At 37.1% G+C, this 19,313-nt stretch overlaps 2 protein-coding genes across 2 annotated transcripts in view; both read left to right on the forward strand.

Annotated features, from left to right (window-relative positions):
- The first annotated feature begins 739 nt into the window (after positions 1 to 739).
- Positions 740 to 13,925, forward strand: mgarpa (mitochondria localized glutamic acid rich protein a). The gene is made up of 9 exons (XM_016573526.1): positions 740 to 897; positions 4,291 to 4,391; positions 4,485 to 4,590; positions 5,331 to 5,348; positions 7,801 to 8,136; positions 9,919 to 10,012; positions 11,202 to 12,279; positions 12,524 to 12,574; positions 12,885 to 13,925. Exons 1-8 carry the CDS (start codon positions 816 to 818, stop codon positions 12,557 to 12,559), a joined length of 1,851 nt encoding a protein of 616 aa, XP_016429012.1. The 5' UTR covers positions 740 to 815; the 3' UTR covers positions 12,560 to 12,574; positions 12,885 to 13,925.
- Positions 13,926 to 14,604: 679 nt separating this feature from the next.
- elf2a (E74-like factor 2a (ets domain transcription factor)) overlaps positions 14,605 to 19,313 on the forward strand; it is a 6,145-nt gene continuing 1,436 nt past the window's right edge. Inside the window, exons 1-9 of the mRNA XM_016573527.1 lie at positions 14,605 to 14,897; positions 15,719 to 15,865; positions 15,976 to 16,171; positions 18,084 to 18,176; positions 18,309 to 18,371; positions 18,510 to 18,593; positions 18,672 to 18,809; positions 18,893 to 18,985; positions 19,118 to 19,228. Of these exons, the coding sequence (XP_016429013.1) occupies positions 15,791 to 15,865; positions 15,976 to 16,171; positions 18,084 to 18,176; positions 18,309 to 18,371; positions 18,510 to 18,593; positions 18,672 to 18,809; positions 18,893 to 18,985; positions 19,118 to 19,228 (853 nt within the window). The 5' untranslated portion in view covers positions 14,605 to 14,897; positions 15,719 to 15,790. The remainder of the gene's footprint in view (positions 14,898 to 15,718; positions 15,866 to 15,975; positions 16,172 to 18,083; positions 18,177 to 18,308; positions 18,372 to 18,509; positions 18,594 to 18,671; positions 18,810 to 18,892; positions 18,986 to 19,117; positions 19,229 to 19,313) is intronic.

Consider the following 19,313-nt stretch of genomic DNA (forward strand, 5'->3'; position numbering starts at 1 on the left):
ACCTTTTGGAAAAAGGCTTTTTAAAAACCAGATCTTGTTTTTTCTCAGTAAAACACATTTTGTCTTCAGTTATTTTCATATTGCATATTTTTCCTATTTTAATTTTTGTTTTGAAAGTATGGTAAAAACTGGTCAAATGTACCAACAATCACATTTAAAAAATATACACTTTTTGATATACCATAAAAAAAAATAAAAAAAACTGGTAGCCCATCTGAATTAGGACATTTAGGCTATCCATCTAATTAGTAGCCTACCAAAATCTTATTAACAGTAGAAGTTAAATCTTACTGTAGTCTTCAAATCTGGGTTCTGTCTTACGTTTTAAAATCACAAAGGGAGTTTGGTCCCGTCAGGCTAACGTGACAGTCACGACTCGTGCAGCTGTAAGGTTTTCTTTTTCTTTTGTTTTTACTCGCGATCTTTACAACACGCATTATGTATTTCATGGCACACTCGTTTTATGCGTATTTGGTGCCACCTAGTGTTGTGGGTGTATTATTGACATGTCAAAGTCTAGACCCTGAATATAAGACGACCGCGTTTTTTCAGGTGTATTTCCAAGAAAAAAAACATCGTCTTATATTCGGGTCAATACGGTATAGATAGTTTTGCAATGTAAGTAGCATAAATTAAACAAACAATGTGGTTGGTAGCGTGCCACGGAATCCCAGCAGTGGGAGGATTCAGACAAGCGCTTTCTCCTCCCCTCATGTTCACTCCTCCCATCCAACTGTCTCCGCACTTTCAGTCATTCATTGCGCCTCCATTGGACTCGTCTCGCACGCTGCTTTCCTCCTGTGGCAGTTTGGACGATGTTTGCGTGCAGAGCAGCCTGGCAGAGGTGTGGGCCTCTGGCGCGACAGTCCCTGTACCACGCTCGGCTCAACAGAGATGGTGAGCACCAGTGTCTCTGTCTCGTAAAGTTTCATTTTTCCTGTAAATCATGTAATTTGCAGTGCGTTTTGGGCTTTAATTGTGATATTTCACGCCTTTCGACTATTGCTTACAATGAAAATGTGCTTGAGCGAGCTGTATCATAATATTTTACAAAAACTAAAAAAAATTTGGGCAGATGGCATGTGGTTTAGGGTTAAGAGGACATGAAGGTCAGTCTCAACATCGGATCCTATTGGTGCTCCACATTTTTAAATGGCTTTCGAGATACGTTTTTAGTGCCAGACAGAAGTTACACGCCTACTATACTAATACATGTTGGCATTGTCATTTGCAGGGAACACAATGTACACATCTCAAACAGCAGCCTGGCACCAAGCACACAAAAATGTAGCCATCTTGGGCACTGCAGATCTGCACTAATAATCATTTTGCAGAGATGTATTATTGAAAAAAAAAAAAACATTGACCATTCGTGTGCATTTTAAACATTGCGAAAAGTTTGTTGTAGGCTCTTGAACTTGATTAGATTAATGATTGTTCTGTCAAATTCATTCCGGTCGTCACTAAATGGATTATGAAACACGAAATTGCGTAATAGGGAGTAAGTTGAAATTTGACATTTGGCATCATGGTGTAAGTATTCTGCTTGATTTGTGACCTTCAGTGTTCTCAGGGTGCCATAGTATGTTTCCATGTACAGCTCACGTGGTTGGTTACGTGGTCGCGCGGACCTATGGCTGCTGTATGGCAAGCCGTTTACATTTAATCCTTAAATCTTACTCTATTTTCATGCTACTAGTACATATTTTTTTAGATACTTGTATCCATTCCGTTAGGTACTAATATTATTTTTTTTAGGTACTTGTACCTTTAAAAGATATCAGTATTGTTTCATTAGGTATATGCTACTAATAATTATTACACTGACTGGTTTTTTAAAAGTTGTACATAAAGCTAAAAGATTTTTAGAGTATGATTTGCAAGACTATGTAAAATTCTACCTAATTATTATGTTTACTTCAATGTTACTTGCTGTTTTTTTGTAATTATTTGTTAAATTTTCTAGCAATTCAGAGTGAAAGGTTTCACAGTAAATGCTATTATAATTTTTTTCCAGTGTGGATACTAGTTTTAAACATACTATCGCTTATGTATTAGATACTTGTACTTGTTTCAATAATGACTAGTAAGTATTCCATTGTTACTAGTATCACATTTTTGCCATTGACTTCTCTGGGGATCTGTCATTCAGATATCAACTATTCAGTTCTGACTAGTACGTATTTATTAGATACAAGTATTTATACATTAAGGGTGAATTTTTGTGTGTTAGCTCTTGCTTTTTCAAACTCAGTTCAGTGTTTTGTTCACTTATGGCTTTGTGCATATAGTTCTGAGTTTTTCTACTTTAGTCTTGTAAACATTTGTTTTTCTTATTATATTTCATTTAGCACTGGCATTTCAATCTTACAAACCCCCACAATTCCTTTATGTACCCTGGGGGGGGGGGTTAGTAGACCCCTGTTGGGAAACCCTGGTTGTTTAAATAAACACGCAGACATTCTTGAAGCGAGACATTTGTCTGCCCTTAGGGCTGTACTTGATTGTATTGGTTAAATGTATGTGAAAATCTAGGTTAGGATGTTTGTAATGCAGTTAATAAGAATATTACATGAAAATGTTGAAATAAGCATAGATATAATCACACCGTCTGTCCTGTCCACTAAATATCTCCTCAAATAGCCATGAGCGGATGGGACGGTAGGCCTACACTTGTCAGATACCACTTGCTTAAAGCCTTTCATTGTAATTTTTGTTCGCTCAGCCGTTCCAGTATCAAGCTGTAATAAATCTCTTTGCGGAAGGAGATTTGCTGGTTAGTTGGGTTAAAAAGTTTATGGGTTTCAACAGGCATGAGGTTGAGTAAATTATGTTGCAAATAGTGAACTTTTAATGTAGTTGTTAAAGTAAAAAAAATATATTATTGGACACTTAAACTTGTGGAATAAAATAAATATGACTGACTGCAAACAAAAAGGCATTTTTGGTAACTAAAAACATTGTTTTATTCATTAATTCATTGTTTTATGCTACATCCACACCATTAGGTGTCAGTATAAGACCAAGACTACTGCCATATTGTGAATTTTATTTTTTTTGTAAATATTGTGTGAAATATGAGTTTACTTTCATCATTTATCTCTTATTTGCAGTTGTTAAATGGTATTATGCAAATATAGGAATTATATTGGCTATTGCCAAACTAAATTAAGTGTTGCGTTCCTGTGGCTCAGTGGTAGAGCAGCGCAGAAGGCCGTGGGTTCGATTCTCAGGGAACACACATACTGGTAAAAAATGTATAGCCTGGATGCACTGTAAGTCGCTTTGGATAAAAGCGTCTGCTAAATGCATAAATTATTATTATTATTAATTATAAATTAGATTTTGTCATCAGCATCTGACATTGAAAAAGTTTCATTGGTTCCTAGTAGTCTAACCGAGCATGTATCACTTTCTGTTTGGTTCACCCTTTGACTCCTGGGAAAGATTAACAGATTAGCTGGTATAAATAACACAGAGGTGTCTAGAACCTATTTACTCTAGCTGGGCATGAGTGACTGGATTATCTTAATGAGAGTATTGAAGATACTCCTTAAAAAGTCTACAAAGTTTGTGTCAGAATGAGCTTTGCCCTCCAGTCCTGAATGATTGGACTGCACTGATGGTTTTCTAAATTTAAGTTGCTCCCTGCCCTCTAACTTTTTTTTTTAGGACAAGGAACTGTCAGCACTAAGGAGAGGTTTTTGATAGTCATTGAAGCATAGAATATAAAATGAAATATTATATATTTATGTAAGAAAACAGACAAAATAATGCATAATTCTTTTTATGTATTGAGAAATAATTTACTGATATGTATACCGTTAAATAAACACACAACTGCTGCAGTAAAACTTGTATATAGAGGGTTACAAACCTGAATTATCTATTTTATTTGGAGTCCACTTAGTACTTCACATCCATAGTGTAAAATGCTGTTCACTTAAGATTACCTTCACCATATTTTTGAGTTATGGAAATAACACAATACATATCTAGATGAATGCTGACAGGAATATTTACAGGTACCTAAAACCATTGCCCAGAATCCAATCAGGCAGTGACCTACTGGGCAGAGAGCAGCTCTGGTTTGACTGCCATGAAGGTCAATCTGTGTCGGACACTTTGACTAAAACATTATTATAAAACATATTTTAAAGTTCTATTAAACTATTAACTTTATTCAATCTTGAAACTGAGAGAGGGAGAAAGGATATCTTACATTGTTGCCTCAATTAATAATGTGCACACATCCAAAATCTTGGTCTTACTCCTCTGTTTTCTATGCAGTAGTTCCACGGAGGCTCATGTCGTCAGCTCCTGGCGGCTCCGGTGAGAATTTCCTTTATGTCGTCCTCTGCGGTGGAGCCTTCGCCGGTGCCGTGGCATATGTAAGTCTGATTAAAACTCAAACCATTGATGATCTAGTTTGATGTCAGATCATTTGTTGAATGAATTAATGTCTTTATTGAATTGCCTGATAGGCTTACAGAACAGTTGCAACAGACCACGCGCGTTTTGTTGATCGTGTTTCTGAAATTGATGCTCGTCCCAAGTCTGACTGGAAACCCAAACCATGGCCACCCAAGAGTAAGTCTCACCTATGGTCTGGTTAAACATCAGATTTTATTGCTGTAATTTTGTCAGTGTCACTTTTGGGATTCAGGTTTTCCTATGGCCTGTTAAAACTAGGATGCAAGAGCAGAAACCATTTACCTGGCTACAGGGAGTTGAATACTAGCATAGCTGTCTCAAGATGAAAGATACGGGCATAAGGTCATATACAGATAATCTTGTTGGACATATGTAATGAAAACAATGCTATTCACACAGTGCTGGTAGTAACCCTGTGAATTTCATTCTCAGTGGCATCAGGAATGCTGATCTAAATTGTCAGCTTATGTCTGTATCCAAAATTATGAGATCTAATAAATAATACATTGCAGCCCTTCGAGTTGGGGTATGTGGAAGACATTTGGCACCCTCTCACATTTATCTTGTGGTCGGAACAATAATGTTAGACAGCTGAAATTTGCCCTCTTCACCGTCACAGTCCTGCCAAATCCTTTCCACCACATTAAATAACTGTATCAAATCCAAGCGTGCCCAACACTCCAGCATCTGAGCCAAACATTATTAAACTGCCTTATCTAAATGACAGCAGCATTCAAGTATAATAAATAAGGAGATATTATGTGTTGTAATGCGGTCTGATATGAGTGAGTGACTGTTGACAAAGTTTTATACAGCCGCTTCAGGGTTCGTTGACATTTCAGATTACAATGTGCCATCATTAAATTTTTTTTGTTTTGTTTGTTTGTTTGTTTTAGGTGGGGAGAATGGCAATGGTGAGTTCATGTGTGATCTTTTTATGTCATAATTTCTCCATGATGTACCATAAATAACTTTATTATGATATTTAAATGTAAAAATTACAGTTCTGTCTTTTAAATGTTTGTGTAACACATCTGTTTGCCTCAAAACAAATGGGATCCATTTAGTGAAGTTTACTAAAACTAACTTGTGCTTTAACTTGCATGGTCTGAACTGCTGCATAACAAGTATTTTTGAGAGTTATTACTGGAACTGTATTATAGCCTTGATTTCTGAAAGTCAAAGGTTAACTAAATGATGACGCCCCCTACTTTTCAGTCTCCTCCCATTTAGTCGATCCTGATACCTTATTGGCTGCAAAACACCGGACAAAGATTATATTCTTGGCACATAGGTTATGACCTGTTCTGATTAATATTTGCTATATGCCAAGTAGGATCAACTTAAGTTTTGCAAATATCCTGTAATGACACTACAGTGGGCAGATATTGCTAGAATAATGGCTGAACTGCAATGCCAAAGAGCCTAGATCTTCCACAGACTGAAGCCGAAAAGTGAGCTAAACAAGACTGATTTTGATGAAACAATGCATTTTTATGGCATTTTTTGTCTTGGTGTTATTTGCGCTACAGCATTCCTGTAGAGTGTGGTACTTACAATGCCAAGTTCATGGGTTCAATTCCTGGGGAAAGTATGATCTGATAAAATGGATACCTTGAATGCAATCACTTTGGATTAAGGCATCTGCCAAATGCATAAATGTATGATTGGATTAAAGAGTTGTTCTCATGTCACCCTTCTAACTCACCTAATCCCCTGATCCTATTTGTTGGAAAGCCTGTTAATCAGAACTGGGTGGCTTTCTCTTTGACACTGTGTCACTTTCCTCTTGAATAAACTGTGTATATGATCCATCTGCACCCCTGTGCACTCACATTTTCTCTCACAACACTTTTTCCCATCTTACTTACCTGTGCTCCTATTTTAATGACTACAATTTTTTAACTGATGGGACCAGATTGTTTATACCCGCTGTAGAATTGGTCGTGACGCACAAGTTTTTAATACTAGAGGAAGATCCTCCAACATGTTCTCTCTGCCAAATCCATTAAGCATGTTTTATTAGATTGTGCTGGTTTTAACTCATTGAGATTTTTTTTTTTTATTCAGTTAACTCTTTTGAAGAGATTTTTAACAGAGTTAAGCCAAATACAGTGTTTGGAGTTTTTAGCAAAAATAAATGATAAAAACATGTTATAATTCAGCCATAATATTTCTCGCCATGAAAATAGCCATAGAAGCTGGAATGACGTTAAACACAAACAAACAAACATTATACTGTGGTCTTTCAAATACCAAAGCAGAATATTAAACAACGAACTCAAAGCTTCACCTAATCTTTTTCCTAACTTTCCTAATTGTCTCTTTGTTCTGACTCTTTCCAGAGTAAACTAATTCGGACAGTCTGGGCTGGTCACCTATAGTCTTCAGTCAGAACTTTTTGGATGATTCTCTTCTGAGCTAAAGTCGTTATGAGTCCTGCTTTTTCCATTGAACTGATATTTTTCATTCCATTGATTTTTAAACCCTTATTTAAAATGTTAATTGTGGTGTAATACAGTAGAAATTGAAAGACTGCTTCCCTGTGAGTTAACTAATTAAATACGCACACAACAAATCCCCTTTGGTTTTTATTCTGTGTTGCTGGAATTCACAGAGTTGCTGGTACTGCTAACTTTGAACAGATGGTAAGGCTCAACCATCTTTGTATTCCCTCTCCTCACCTGTCCTCCCAGCCCCTTTCTTCCTGTTGTTTCTGTTCAGTTTCTCTTTTTACTCTCCCTCCTCATTCTTGGGTTTTGCATGCTGCCTGCAGTGATTGGGTTGTGTGTGATTTTGACAAAGCTAGATTTATATTCCCCGTTTAGCCATTTATTGGGGGTTCCAGGAGATTTGATAAGATGGATGTGTGTGAGGCATTTTGAAAGGCATGGTGGCAAATGTAAACATTTTACTGTGTATATGGATGTTCTTAACCGCACTGATGTTCTTAGGTAACTAGCATAAATTAAATTCAGTTAAATGAATACTACCATAATATATTATACTTCAACTAAATAATTAAATTATCATTACTATTTATATAATAAAAATAATTATTTGAGTAATAATTACTTTTCTTACATTTACTAAAATCATTATAAAGTATTAAATAGTTGATTATATTATTATATATTATTTGCAGTTAGTACAGTTCTCAAAAGATTGTTAATTTATGAATATTAGGAAAGTAAAGTTATAGATATTGGTGATTATATTAACACCTTACAAAAACTGTCAATAAATGTCTAGGTATCATTACACTCCTGTCATTTCTATGTGAGATTCAAAAGTGAGCATGAGTGTGCTAAAAATGAAAACGTAGCTTGATGCCTAATTGTTCTTTCTTCTCTGTTGTCTGTTTAGAAGAAGCTAGTGCAGAGGAAGGAGAGGTGGCAGAAACTGTAGAAAGCACAGCCGAGGAGGATGTTCCTGCTGAGGCACCTGAGGTCTTGCTGGAAACAGCCGAGGCCACCAGAGGGAAGGTGGGAACTCTTGAGACCGTTGTGGAAAAGGTTACCGAGACTGTTGCAGAGACTGCAGAGGTGGTTGCTGAGGTGGCGGGGGTTGTTCATGAAACCGCAGAGGAGGTGGCAGCGGTGGCAGAAGAAGTGCAGAAGGTAGCAGAGGAAGTAGAAGCAGCAGCAGAGGCTGTCGTAACTCCTGTTATCCAAGCTGAAGAGCCGGCGTCACAGAGCAACAGTATGCCACCAGCCCCCCAAGAGGAGGCAGTAGCAGAGGCTACTAGTACAGAGTCCTAAATGGCTCATGGGTACTCAAACACTCACCCACACACACACACAAGATACGGAAGACTCAAATGTCCTATACAGCAAAATGGTCACTGTCTCACTTTATCCAAACATGTTACCCTTACATCCAAAAAAGAACAAAACATGGTACTTGAACAAAATTAAGAGAGATTTTATTGCTCAGATACTGCAGGTCTTACTCATTTTTCCTCTCTTGGAAGTAGATTCTTTAGTCATAAACTGAAGTTTTAAGGTGCTCAGAGACACATTAACTAAATGACAGTGTATGTGATTAACTGTATAGTCTTCATCATACTTTACCTCCTCTTTTTGCATCGATGTGTTATACAACAGGATTTGATGCTTGATTTGCAATAATGTCATCCCACTATATAGCACACAGCTTATTGTGTATATTTTTATTATATTCCTGGATTTTGCTGAAAATTATATAGATTATAACTTGAACAAAATTATAATTTTTTTTCAAGTATTGATAACGGTAGAAACCACTGTGAGAATCCAAAGTTGCTGCTTTTTGTTACATGTGACCAAACATTCCAATGGACACACTTCAGACCATCTACTCCTGTTCTCCTTCTTACTCTTAGCTTCACTCTCAATCTTCTCACAAATCTGAGCCAGCCTTCTGTCATTCTGTCAGCCTTCTATCCTGCCTTATCTGCTATTTGAGGCACAAAAAACAAATGTACTGCTGTATGTAGTTATTTGTTGTTTTGTAATAACAGTAACAGTTCAGTCGAAAACATGCTTCTCTGCCAGATATCACTTAGTTGGTACACGCCAGTTAAAATTGTGAAAACTGTGAATGTTTTGCTCCCTAGCAACTAGGCCAGATGTGTTTCTGTATTAGTTTTCCCTTTATATTCCTCTGTATGACTGAACTGACAAGGAACTCAGTAACCTACCAAGAAGGTCATGTGTTGTGTGATTAATGAAACTGCTCATTTATTTGGAAATTGCAATCGTGTAATAAAAGTGGATAAGGGATTCAAAGCCAATTAATAAAATGAAATTGATAAATATCAAAAATATTCTGTTTAATTTTTTTCTGAAAACATTCTGCTTTTACAAACTGAAATATAACATCTTTAACACAAGTTCATCCTCTGTTTTAAAAGTAATGTTTTAAAATGCTGCATTTAGTGTAAAGGTCCTTGGTGTTGTACATTATAACCTATAATATCATCTCTACATAAAGAGTTGTTTTATTTCTTAACTTTTGCTGTAGTTATACTTGTGGTGTGCCCCTTTCTAAGTGATATTTGGCAGTAAAGCCTCTTAATGTATGTTCTGAATGATGGGAAACCCCTAAATGGAGCTGCATGCTGTGATCATGCATAATGATACTCGCTGAAAGTCTTTACATTCTGTGAAATGCAAAGATAGACACCATAGATCATACCGGAATGCACTAAACTTTACTTAAGCTCTTTTCTTTGGTGTTAAAACTAACACTAATGTAGTGGGGATGAACCTCTGTACTCTACTTTTAGTAGTCTCATTTCTATTTTTCCTATTTTGTCTGTGTCTAGATTAATCGTTTGTTTTAAACTCCAGACACACACACCGAGAAATGACAATTTATAATCAATTTGACCTTAAAATTGACAGTTATAAAACCTTTAAATAAGTCATTTTAATTCCTCAAACATCTAATGTCTGTTTTTTTGTGTGTGTGATTATTGGGTGGCTTGATTATGTCTTGTAGGGTCGGTTAGCACAGCAGCAGCAGAAACAGTAAAGCTGGCTGCTGCCTCCGTGATCGAGGCTGTTCCTGTGGAGTCTGTATCCGTGGAAGATGTGTCAGTTGAAGCTCTGTGACCAAACATTCCAATGGACACACTTCAGACCATCTACTCCTGTTCTCCTTCTTACTCTTAGCTTCACTCTCAATCTTCTCACAAATCTGAGCCAGCCTTCTGTCATTCTGTCAGCCTTCTATCCTGCCTTATCTGCTATTTGAGGCACAAAAAACAAATGTACTGCTGTATGTAGTTATTTGTTGTTTTGTAATAACAGTAACAGTTCAGTCGAAAACATGCTTCTCTGCCAGATATCACTTAGTTGGTACACGCCAGTTAAAATTGTGAAAACTGTGAATGTTTTGCTCCCTAGCAACTAGGCCAGATGTGTTTCTGTATTAGTTTTCCCTTTATATTCCTCTGTATGACTGAACTGACAAGGAACTCAGTAACCTACCAAGAAGGTCATGTGTTGTGTGATTAATGAAACTGCTCATTTATTTGGAAATTGCAATCGTGTAATAAAAGTGGATAAGGGATTCAAAGCCAATTAATAAAATGAAATTGATAAATATCAAAAATATTCTGTTTAATTTTTTTCTGAAAACATTCTGCTTTTACAAACTGAAATATAACATCTTTAACACAAGTTCATCCTCTGTTTTAAAAGTAATGTTTTAAAATGCTGCATTTAGTGTAAAGGTCCTTGGTGTTGTACATTATAACCTATAATATCATCTCTACATAAAGAGTTGTTTTATTTCTTAACTTTTGCTGTAGTTATACTTGTGGTGTGCCCCTTTCTAAGTGATATTTGGCAGTAAAGCCTCTTAATGTATGTTCTGAATGATGGGAAACCCCTAAATGGAGCTGCATGCTGTGATCATGCATAATGATACTCGCTGAAAGTCTTTACATTCTGTGAAATGCAAAGATAGACACCATAGATCATACCGGAATGCACTAAACTTTACTTAAGCTCTTTTCTTTGGTGTTAAAACTAACACTAATGTAGTGGGGATGAACCTCTGTACTCTACTTTTAGTAGTCTCATTTCTATTTTTCCTATTTTGTCTGTGTCTAGATTAATCTTTTGTTTTAAACTCCAGACACACACACCGAGAAATGACAATTTATAATCAATTTGACCTTAAAATTGACAGTTATAAAACCTTTAAATAAGTCATTTTAATTCCTCAAACATCTAATGTCTGTTTTTTTGTGTGTGTGATTATTGGGTGGCTTGATTATGTCTTGTAGGGTCGGTTAGCACAGCAGCAGCAGAAACAGTAAAGCTGGCTGCTGCCTCCGTGATCGAGGCTGTTCCTGTGGAGTCTGTATCCGTGGAAGATGTGTCAGTTGAAGCTCTACCAGAGATGCCCACTGAGGTTCCTACAACAGATCATTTGGAAAATGTACCAGTAACAGAGGTGGCACCTATTGCTCCAGTGATGGAGGAGGAACCAGCTTCTCTAGTAGCAGAGGCACCAGATGCCACTGTAATAGAAGAGCCTCCTGTAGCAGAGCAATTGTCCAGTCCTCCAGTGACAGAAGTAATATCAGTTTCCCCTGTTGTAGATGAGCCTGTTGCCACAGTGGTAGAAGAGTCTCCAGTAGCAGAGGAGACACCAGTTGATTCAGCAGCAGCAGAAGTATTTGTTGCTCCAGTGATTGAAGCAGCACCAGTTTCCCCAGTTGTAGAAGAACTAGCTGTTGCAGCAGTGGTAGAAGTGGCTCCAGTTGTAAAGGAGACACCAGTTGATTCTCCAGTATCCTCAGAAGAAGCATCTGATATCCCTGTGATAGAAGAGGAAGTTTTAGTTGCCCCAGTGACAGAAGAGACACCTATTGCCCCAGAAGCAGAGGAGGTATCAGTTGCCCCAGTGATAGAAGAGATGCCTGTTGCCCCTGTGCCAGAAGAGGCAGCCGTTTCCTTTGTAACTGAAGGCGCACCTGTTGTAGCGACTGAAGAATTTGAGGAAACACTTGCAGCCAAAGTAGCAGAAGAGGATATTTCAGTGGTTGAGGAAGTGAAGGCAGAAGAGGTGATTGCAGAAAGTGCAGTTGTGGAGGCTCCAGTAAGTATAGTCGAGGAACAAGCAGCAAGTCCAGTTGTGGAACCAGATGTTGCAAGCATAGTGGTCACTGAGGAAGTTGCTCCAGCTGAAACGTCAAGTGCACCTTCGGAAGAGCCCAAACGACACTACATACTGGTTGTCTTGGAGGGAGCTCCCAAAACAGAAAAGAAGCCAATGGTGCTCGGTGTGTCACCCGTGACTGGCAAGATCATCCCAGCCCCTGATGATGGTGAAGAGCCATCGGGACAGGTAACAGGTAATCTGGTTTAACAATGCACTGCTGGTTAACTAGTTAAGAAAATAATGATGGGAGCAAAAAATGTGGATTAACAGAATCATTGCTTGACAAATACTTGAAATTAGATTAATAGTGAATTAGCTAGAAGATGGTAAGATATATTAAGACAAAGGCGTGTGTATTCTGATGTAAATTCTTGACATACTTTGACATTCTTTTTATTATACAAATGTTACTTTTTAATGTTGTTCCTAGGGCAAGCACCGTATGCTTAAAGTGCAGATGTATTAACACCAACTAAAAAAGGTAACATCATATTATGAAAATCATGTTTTCTATGTTCGTTTGTGTTTTAATAATATAATACATAATATATTTTCTAATAATAGTAATTTAAATTTTATATTTGTATCAAATGTAATGTTTGGAAATGTAAACATCTCTATTATAGTCTATTATATAATACTTCGATTTAAAAAAATATATATATTAAATTAGAAACTTTATTGAGCACAAGAGACTTCTTTAAAAACATTAACCAATCTTACCGATCCAAACCTTTAAAAGGTAGTGTATATTGACATGATATTTTCATTCTTGTTTTGCATTTTCTCAGTTGGGAGCAGTCCGATGTCCTGGGATAGTAAACCGGTTCCCTGATAAACAATTAGTGATGTGCCTTCCCCATTTCCTTGAGCCCCTGGATTTCAGTAATCCTTACACTGGGCCCAGAATGCAGTTTCCTTCCGACTCAGCTCAAAATAATACTCTATTTCCACTGACATGCTCTCCACTGGAGAGTGGTTACTTCATGTGAACATTCACTTCACTCTGATGTGAGACAAAAGTTTCTTGAAAATAATAATAATATGCATGAAAAGCTGTGACCTATATTTATAGCCTTTTTAAATGGAACTCCACTCTTTTTGACTCAACTGCACATTGGAGCCTATACTATAGTGAACCCTACCTCAAACATCACATTATAGGACATGTCTTGGAATTGGCATGTCAATAGTTGCAACCAGCAGGGCTACACGTTTGCCACAAACACTGTCATACCTGCATGCTGGCCATCAGTTTTCTGGTTCTCCTCTGTCTTCAATCTATTTTTCATTTGCATTATTTATGAATTAGCACTATTATTATTTTTTGTACCGCTCTACCTCAGCTTGAAAAGACAGTGTTCTCCTTTTTCTAGTAACCAGTATTATAGTAACCAGCTGGCATTACCAATGGGACATGACTAGGTCAAAAAACAACTGACAAACCGATTACCTTTACCAATATAGTCAATACAACAATAAGCCATGTTACAAGTCACATTCCAGTATTCATTTCTAAAGCGAGTCTCTACAATGTTATCCAAAAGGCAGACCCCACTGCTGCACTCCTTTGCCTTTGTTTTGCTGTTCTCTCTTCTCTTGTGATTATAAAACTTGTTTCGCAAATACATAAATAAATTCCTTTGCTTTATGTGGCAAAAACAAGGTCCCCAAATCTGTTACGCTAACGTTACACTATTACTGATACTACAGTTTTGATGCTCATATGATTTGAGATTTTAGACTGGTAGACAGGCATATGTGGATCCACAAAGGAAATTAAGGTCAGATAAATAAAAATAATAATAATAAAATGTAAAAAAAAAAAAAAAGACCTAACAATTTTGTCTCTTATTTCCTTCATATTTCAAAAGGGACGTTATAAGTAAGATTGCAACTACATAATGTGAATGTGAGGGAATAATGGGAAGCATGGTTCAGTAGAAATGGTGTTTTCACGAGTTCTTTTCTGTTTTTGTTTTAAGGGTTAGGGATGTTCATGTGCTCTTATGAGGCTTCTCTTTCACTGTAGGCCCTAACTAGGTTTTTTTTAACTGTGAATGTATGTCAAAGAAAAATAAAGAGTTAAAACACATTTTTGTGTGATTGTTTCATTATCAGGCGCTTCAGTGCAGATTTCTCTGTTATTAAACTGCAATATTAGATTTGGGAATGACCTTATTTTGGTGATTTCAGGAGAAGCATTTTCAGGACATTATTAGTAATAGAAATTTGTCTGAGGTTACGACTGTACAGATTGCGATTTCAATTATATTATTGTATATTTGAAATATAGCGAGGTGATGTACTACATTGTCTATATTATATTATATCTGCCTGCTACCTCGCCCGGAAACATTTGCTAATTTAAATATATTATTATGATATTATTTATTGTGATAGTATTAAAAATAGTTTATTTATGTCATGATCTCTATCCCATTATTTTTTGTTTATTGTGTTTTTAAATTGAGCTTGTTGAAATTTGAGCGCGCGCGCACCTGACAAGGGTGTATGTTACGTCAGTTACGGTTGCTGCGCAGTTCGTCAGTCAGATCCTGCAACGGGAGGCCCGAGACCAGCTACGGAAAACATTAGCTACTACACCAACGCAGCCTGTCAAAACTCATATCTTTTTATATTTTACATTGACCAAATAGACATCTGTCTATCGCATGCATGCGTGCTCTTTATCAGCGAGCAGTTCGCGCAAGTTGACCCGCTTTAACATCAGTCTCATTAGCATGGTTAGCATGCTAACCTTATGACAGAGTGCACTCGACTGTCTTGAGGTGCACCAAACGGTGAGAAATATCAGATATTTCTATGTATACATACATAAGAGGTTAAAGTTAATTCATTTAGCCATCATTAGAAAGAAGGCGGTTTGTTTTTAGCGCGGCTGTTTAAGTTATACCTCAAGCGTTTGTTTACCGAACTAATGATTCGTGGGTGTTTTTTTCTATAAAATTTCATTTGTTTCTCATTTGTTTTCTATTCACTGTTAATATTTCAAATTTGGCCACTCCTTGTTAAAAAAATCAGTTGATACAATATGTTATTGCAGGAGAATGGAGGCGCTATTTGTATGTCAGTAATATAACAGACCCCTAGTCAGGGTCTAGTATCAGTGTTTACATTTTGTTATGCTTGATGGAAAACCGTGATAAAGGGCAACACAGTAGAGGAAATTAAAAGCAAAGATGGGGCATGAAATGGGCACAACCCTTAGGGGTTTTTCTTTTGAGAAAAAAAAAACTGAAACCGTGAATATGATTGGGCTGAGATCACTTTTGCCAACAGGATACAGGCCTCTTCCGTTTTCTTGTTTTGTTTCTGCGTGTGTGTGCATTTGTTTGCCTGAAGGTCTGCTTGTGCTCTTTATTAATATTAGATTATTTCCATGCCAACTGAAAAGACATCAGATGATATCCGTACCCTGTTGACCTAAGTAGTCACAAGATTTAGTACAAATGCCTTTGGGAGATTTTAATTCTTAAATAGTTTAATTAATTTACAATGATTTGTCTGAACAGTATGTTGAGGGGTATGGTTTAAAGATATTAATATTTTACGCACAGTGTTTTCCACACTGCATTTACCATTGACTGTTTTTATTTCTCAGGCTGTGACGTCACTCAAGGTCATCAGCAGGGGCGCAGTGGATAAGTGCGGTTCTGACACAGAGGAATGAGTCATGACCACTGTGGTGATTGTAGATAGTGGAGGGAATATATTGGAGTATGTCGCTGGAGATGAGGAAGCTCAGCAGGTGAAGTCCGCATTTGTACAAAATACACCCTCTCATATTAGAATTGCAGCTTAACTAAAATCTACATTAAAAACATTTTAAGGAAACTCAAAGTGTTTGTTTTTTCCCAGGAGTATTGTCCTGATGGGGTGGAGGCTGACGGAGAGAAGGCCTGCCCTGCAGTGATAGTGGAACAGGTGAATAGTGCTGATGTGGAGCAGTGTTATGCTGCTCAGGTGTTAGTCTATGATGATCAGAATACCTACCTGGTGCAGGATGTGGCTGAGGAACAGGTTGTGGAGACTGAGTTGCAAGAGATGGCAGCAGGTAAGCAGTAATTCTCACAATTGTTAGAGGGCTGTATTTCCATGCAAGGAAAATGCTGTATTATGCGTTTGCTTGAAAGAGCAATCAGTGAGGTAGTCAAGTTGTAGCACTTGTTTTTGTGTGTGTAACTAAACAATAAACCTAATTCTGAAAACCCAGAAAAACATGACTGCATTGACTTGTTTGAATTACCATGTTTACCACTAAACATGATGGTGATTTTAGAGTCTTTTCCAAATATGCCCTGTATTTTTTTTAGAGGGCTTAATTTTCTTTTAAGAGCAGGAACAGCTAAACAGGGACATCTTGTGGCGTTTTTGTGGAAGTTATAAAAGATACACATTAGAAAAACAAAGCTTCTTGACAGTATAATTTGTGTAGGATTAGTACACTTGAAACACATGGAAAAGGGTAAATAGGTTATGCAAACTTTAATCTGGATGGAAACTATGGTTTTGTATTATTTTTGTTCTGTATTTTGTTTGTATTATTTTGTTTTGTTTTCTGTGCTCAAACATGCTAAATACAACATTGACTGCTCAGAATTCTATTTACCTTTTAAAAACGCAGAAGGGAAGCTTATGTATAGTTGCATTGTGGTCTTTGTAACTGAAGACTGAGAGATATTGGTAATTATTTGTATAATTTTAGAGATTATTGATCGTTTTTATACAGCATGCAGCTGGTATGACTACTCGGTTTCACAATGTTATCTAAACACCAGTTCGATTTACTCAAAGATAGTAAACAATAAAATATACATCACTCATCACATAAGTGTGGCACGTGATTTGAGGTAACGAGCACTGGGCTCCTGTTGAAGTGAAGGATGCAAAAGAAGCGTTTGACAACCAGGAAGTGAAGAGCAGCTGTCGTCAACCCGTGCGCCAAGTTTAAGTAATACTAAATGATTTCTTGCTCTTTTGTTTTAGCGACACTTTATTCTGTGTTCTTAGAGTAATGTGTGCCATCGGTGTTGTGTATATTCAAAATTGTTCGTTTACAGTCAGTTGGAGTTATGATTTGTTCTTAGCGGATTGATGCTGATTGTCGGAACCAGGAAGTGTGTTTGTTTTCTTTTTGCGTCTTAGCCACGCTGTCTGTTAAAGTGTTTATAACAGGGTTTGCGGTAGAGCTTGAGGGTTAAAATGTTTTGTAGCCGCCGTTTAATTTTTGTTGGCTTTGATTGTTTAAATCAGCTAACGGTTCTGTTTTTTACTGATGTCTTTTCACGAAGACAACAATTAACAAATTTGTTGCGGTATATTTTGAAGGATAACGGGTGCGGGTTTGCTTTTTTTTACATGAAAAGCGTCATGTAAGAAATCTGCATTGGTTAGCTTTTGGTTTTATGAGACTAAGTCGAGATTGATGCGAAAAGCGTTGTAAACGTTTGGTTTTATAAACAAGTAACGTTTCGATTTATTGTATTTGATGCAGAGAACTATTCAAGCACTTTCGCTGGGTGCAGTATATCAAATATATTATTAAAAATACGCTTTTCGTTTTCGAAGTTTAGGGCGGAAGTATACTTATAGGCGTTATAGGTCGTTGAGTGACAGGACGCCTGGCCAATGAGCGCTTAGAATTGTTTTGTAAGATGCAGTGTAGCCAATGAACATCGAAATAGAAATATTTTTTTTCCTTTACCGCCAATTTATTACTTTATGTACTGGAAAATATTTATGAACACAGAATGCTCTTTTAATCAAAAGCAAGCTCAATTTTGATCTTCTTGAATCATTTTTTGGTCCTGTAACATCTGTTTTTACATTATAGTCTTAATAAACAGATAGCAAGAGGATTTTTGTTTTAGAACAGAGTATTTAAATGATTGTATGTATGCAATTTGTTTGCTTGTTTTTATTGTGCGAGGAAAAAAAAACAACTTTTTTCCCTCTCTCTCTCTTAGTGGAGGTCTCTGTGCATGATAAAACTATTGAAGCAGCTGAAGCTCTGCTGCACATGGATTCACCGGCCAGCTTGCAGGGCGATCGCAGCACAGGTGAGATTTACATACATACATGCACTGCATGCTGTAATACAGGCTAACCTAACCTAACAAATTACTACTACTTACTCAGTATATCACATTTGTGTGAAGAGTAAAAATAACAATAGATCTCAATCTCTGCAGAGGAGCTTTTATCTGAGGTGGAGGTGGAAGTGAGAACAGAGGATATGGGATATATATATATTAGTACATTGCATTTACTTAAGTGTGCTTTCAGCTCAACTCCTTAATTACATTACCTAAGTGCAAAAGTCAACTTAGCATAGTTGAAAACTGTGTAATTTTTTGGAAGAGATTCATTTGTTTTGCTGTGGTCTTCCCCAGCAGGACGAAAACCCAGAGCTCCACGGAGTTTCTGTGATGGTTCTCTGGATATGGTCTATAAGAGGAAATCAAAAGACAGCAAGGGTGAGCATTTCTGTTTGTTTATTTGTGCAAGAGATTTTTTTTTTCTGGTGCCACAACTTCTAAGTCTGACTCTAACAGGCTCAACTACTTACCTGTGGGAGTTCCTATTGGACCTTCTGCAGGACAAGGAAACCTGTCCAAAGTACATTAAGTGGACTCAGAAAGAGAAGGGCATATTCAAGCTTGTGGACTCCAAAGCGGTGTCTAAATTATGGGGCAGACATAAGAATAAACCTGACATGAACTATGAGACAATGGGGAGAGCACTAAAACAACTTTTTTCCCTCTCTCTCTCTTAGTGGAGGTCTCTGTGCATGATAAAACTATTGAAGCAGCTGAAGCTCTGCTGCACATGGATTCACCGGCCAGCTTGCAGGGCGATCGCAGCACAGGTGAGATTTACATCTACACATGCACTGCATGCTGTAATACAGGCTAACCTAACCTAACAAATTACTACTACTTACTCAGTATATCACATTTGTGTGAAGAGTAAAAATAACAATAGATCTCAATCTCTGCAGAGGAGCTTTTTTCTGAGGTGGAGGTTGAAGTGAGAACAGAGGATATGGGACCCGTTGCCAAGGATATTGTTGTCCTGCAGGAGACCGATTTACTGAAGAAGAAAAAAAGAGGTGAACCACGCTTTACCCAATACCATGAACTACAGATATGTTTGGAAATAAATGCATGATTATTGCTTCACATATACTAATATAT

Source organism: Sinocyclocheilus rhinocerous, unplaced genomic scaffold (genome assembly GCF_001515625.1).
Source record: "Sinocyclocheilus rhinocerous isolate Xijiao unplaced genomic scaffold, SAMN03320098_v1.1 scaffold111, whole genome shotgun sequence".
NCBI classification, from domain to species: domain Eukaryota; kingdom Metazoa; phylum Chordata; class Actinopteri; order Cypriniformes; family Cyprinidae; genus Sinocyclocheilus; species Sinocyclocheilus rhinocerous.

Bases quoted from the DNA above. Each gene is read 5' to 3' on its own strand.
- mgarpa (XM_016573526.1), top strand. From the start codon at position 816: ATGTTTGCGTGCAGAGCAGCCTGGCAGAGGTGTGGGCCTCTGGCGCGA. The intron at 4,392-4,484 runs GTAAGTCTGATT...ATTGCCTGATAG, and splicing joins TCGCCGGTGCCGTGGCATAT to GCTTACAGAACAGTTGCAAC. The intron at 10,013-11,201 runs GTCAGTTGAAGC...GGTGGCTTGATT, and splicing joins TCTGTATCCGTGGAAGATGT to ATGTCTTGTAGGGTCGGTTA.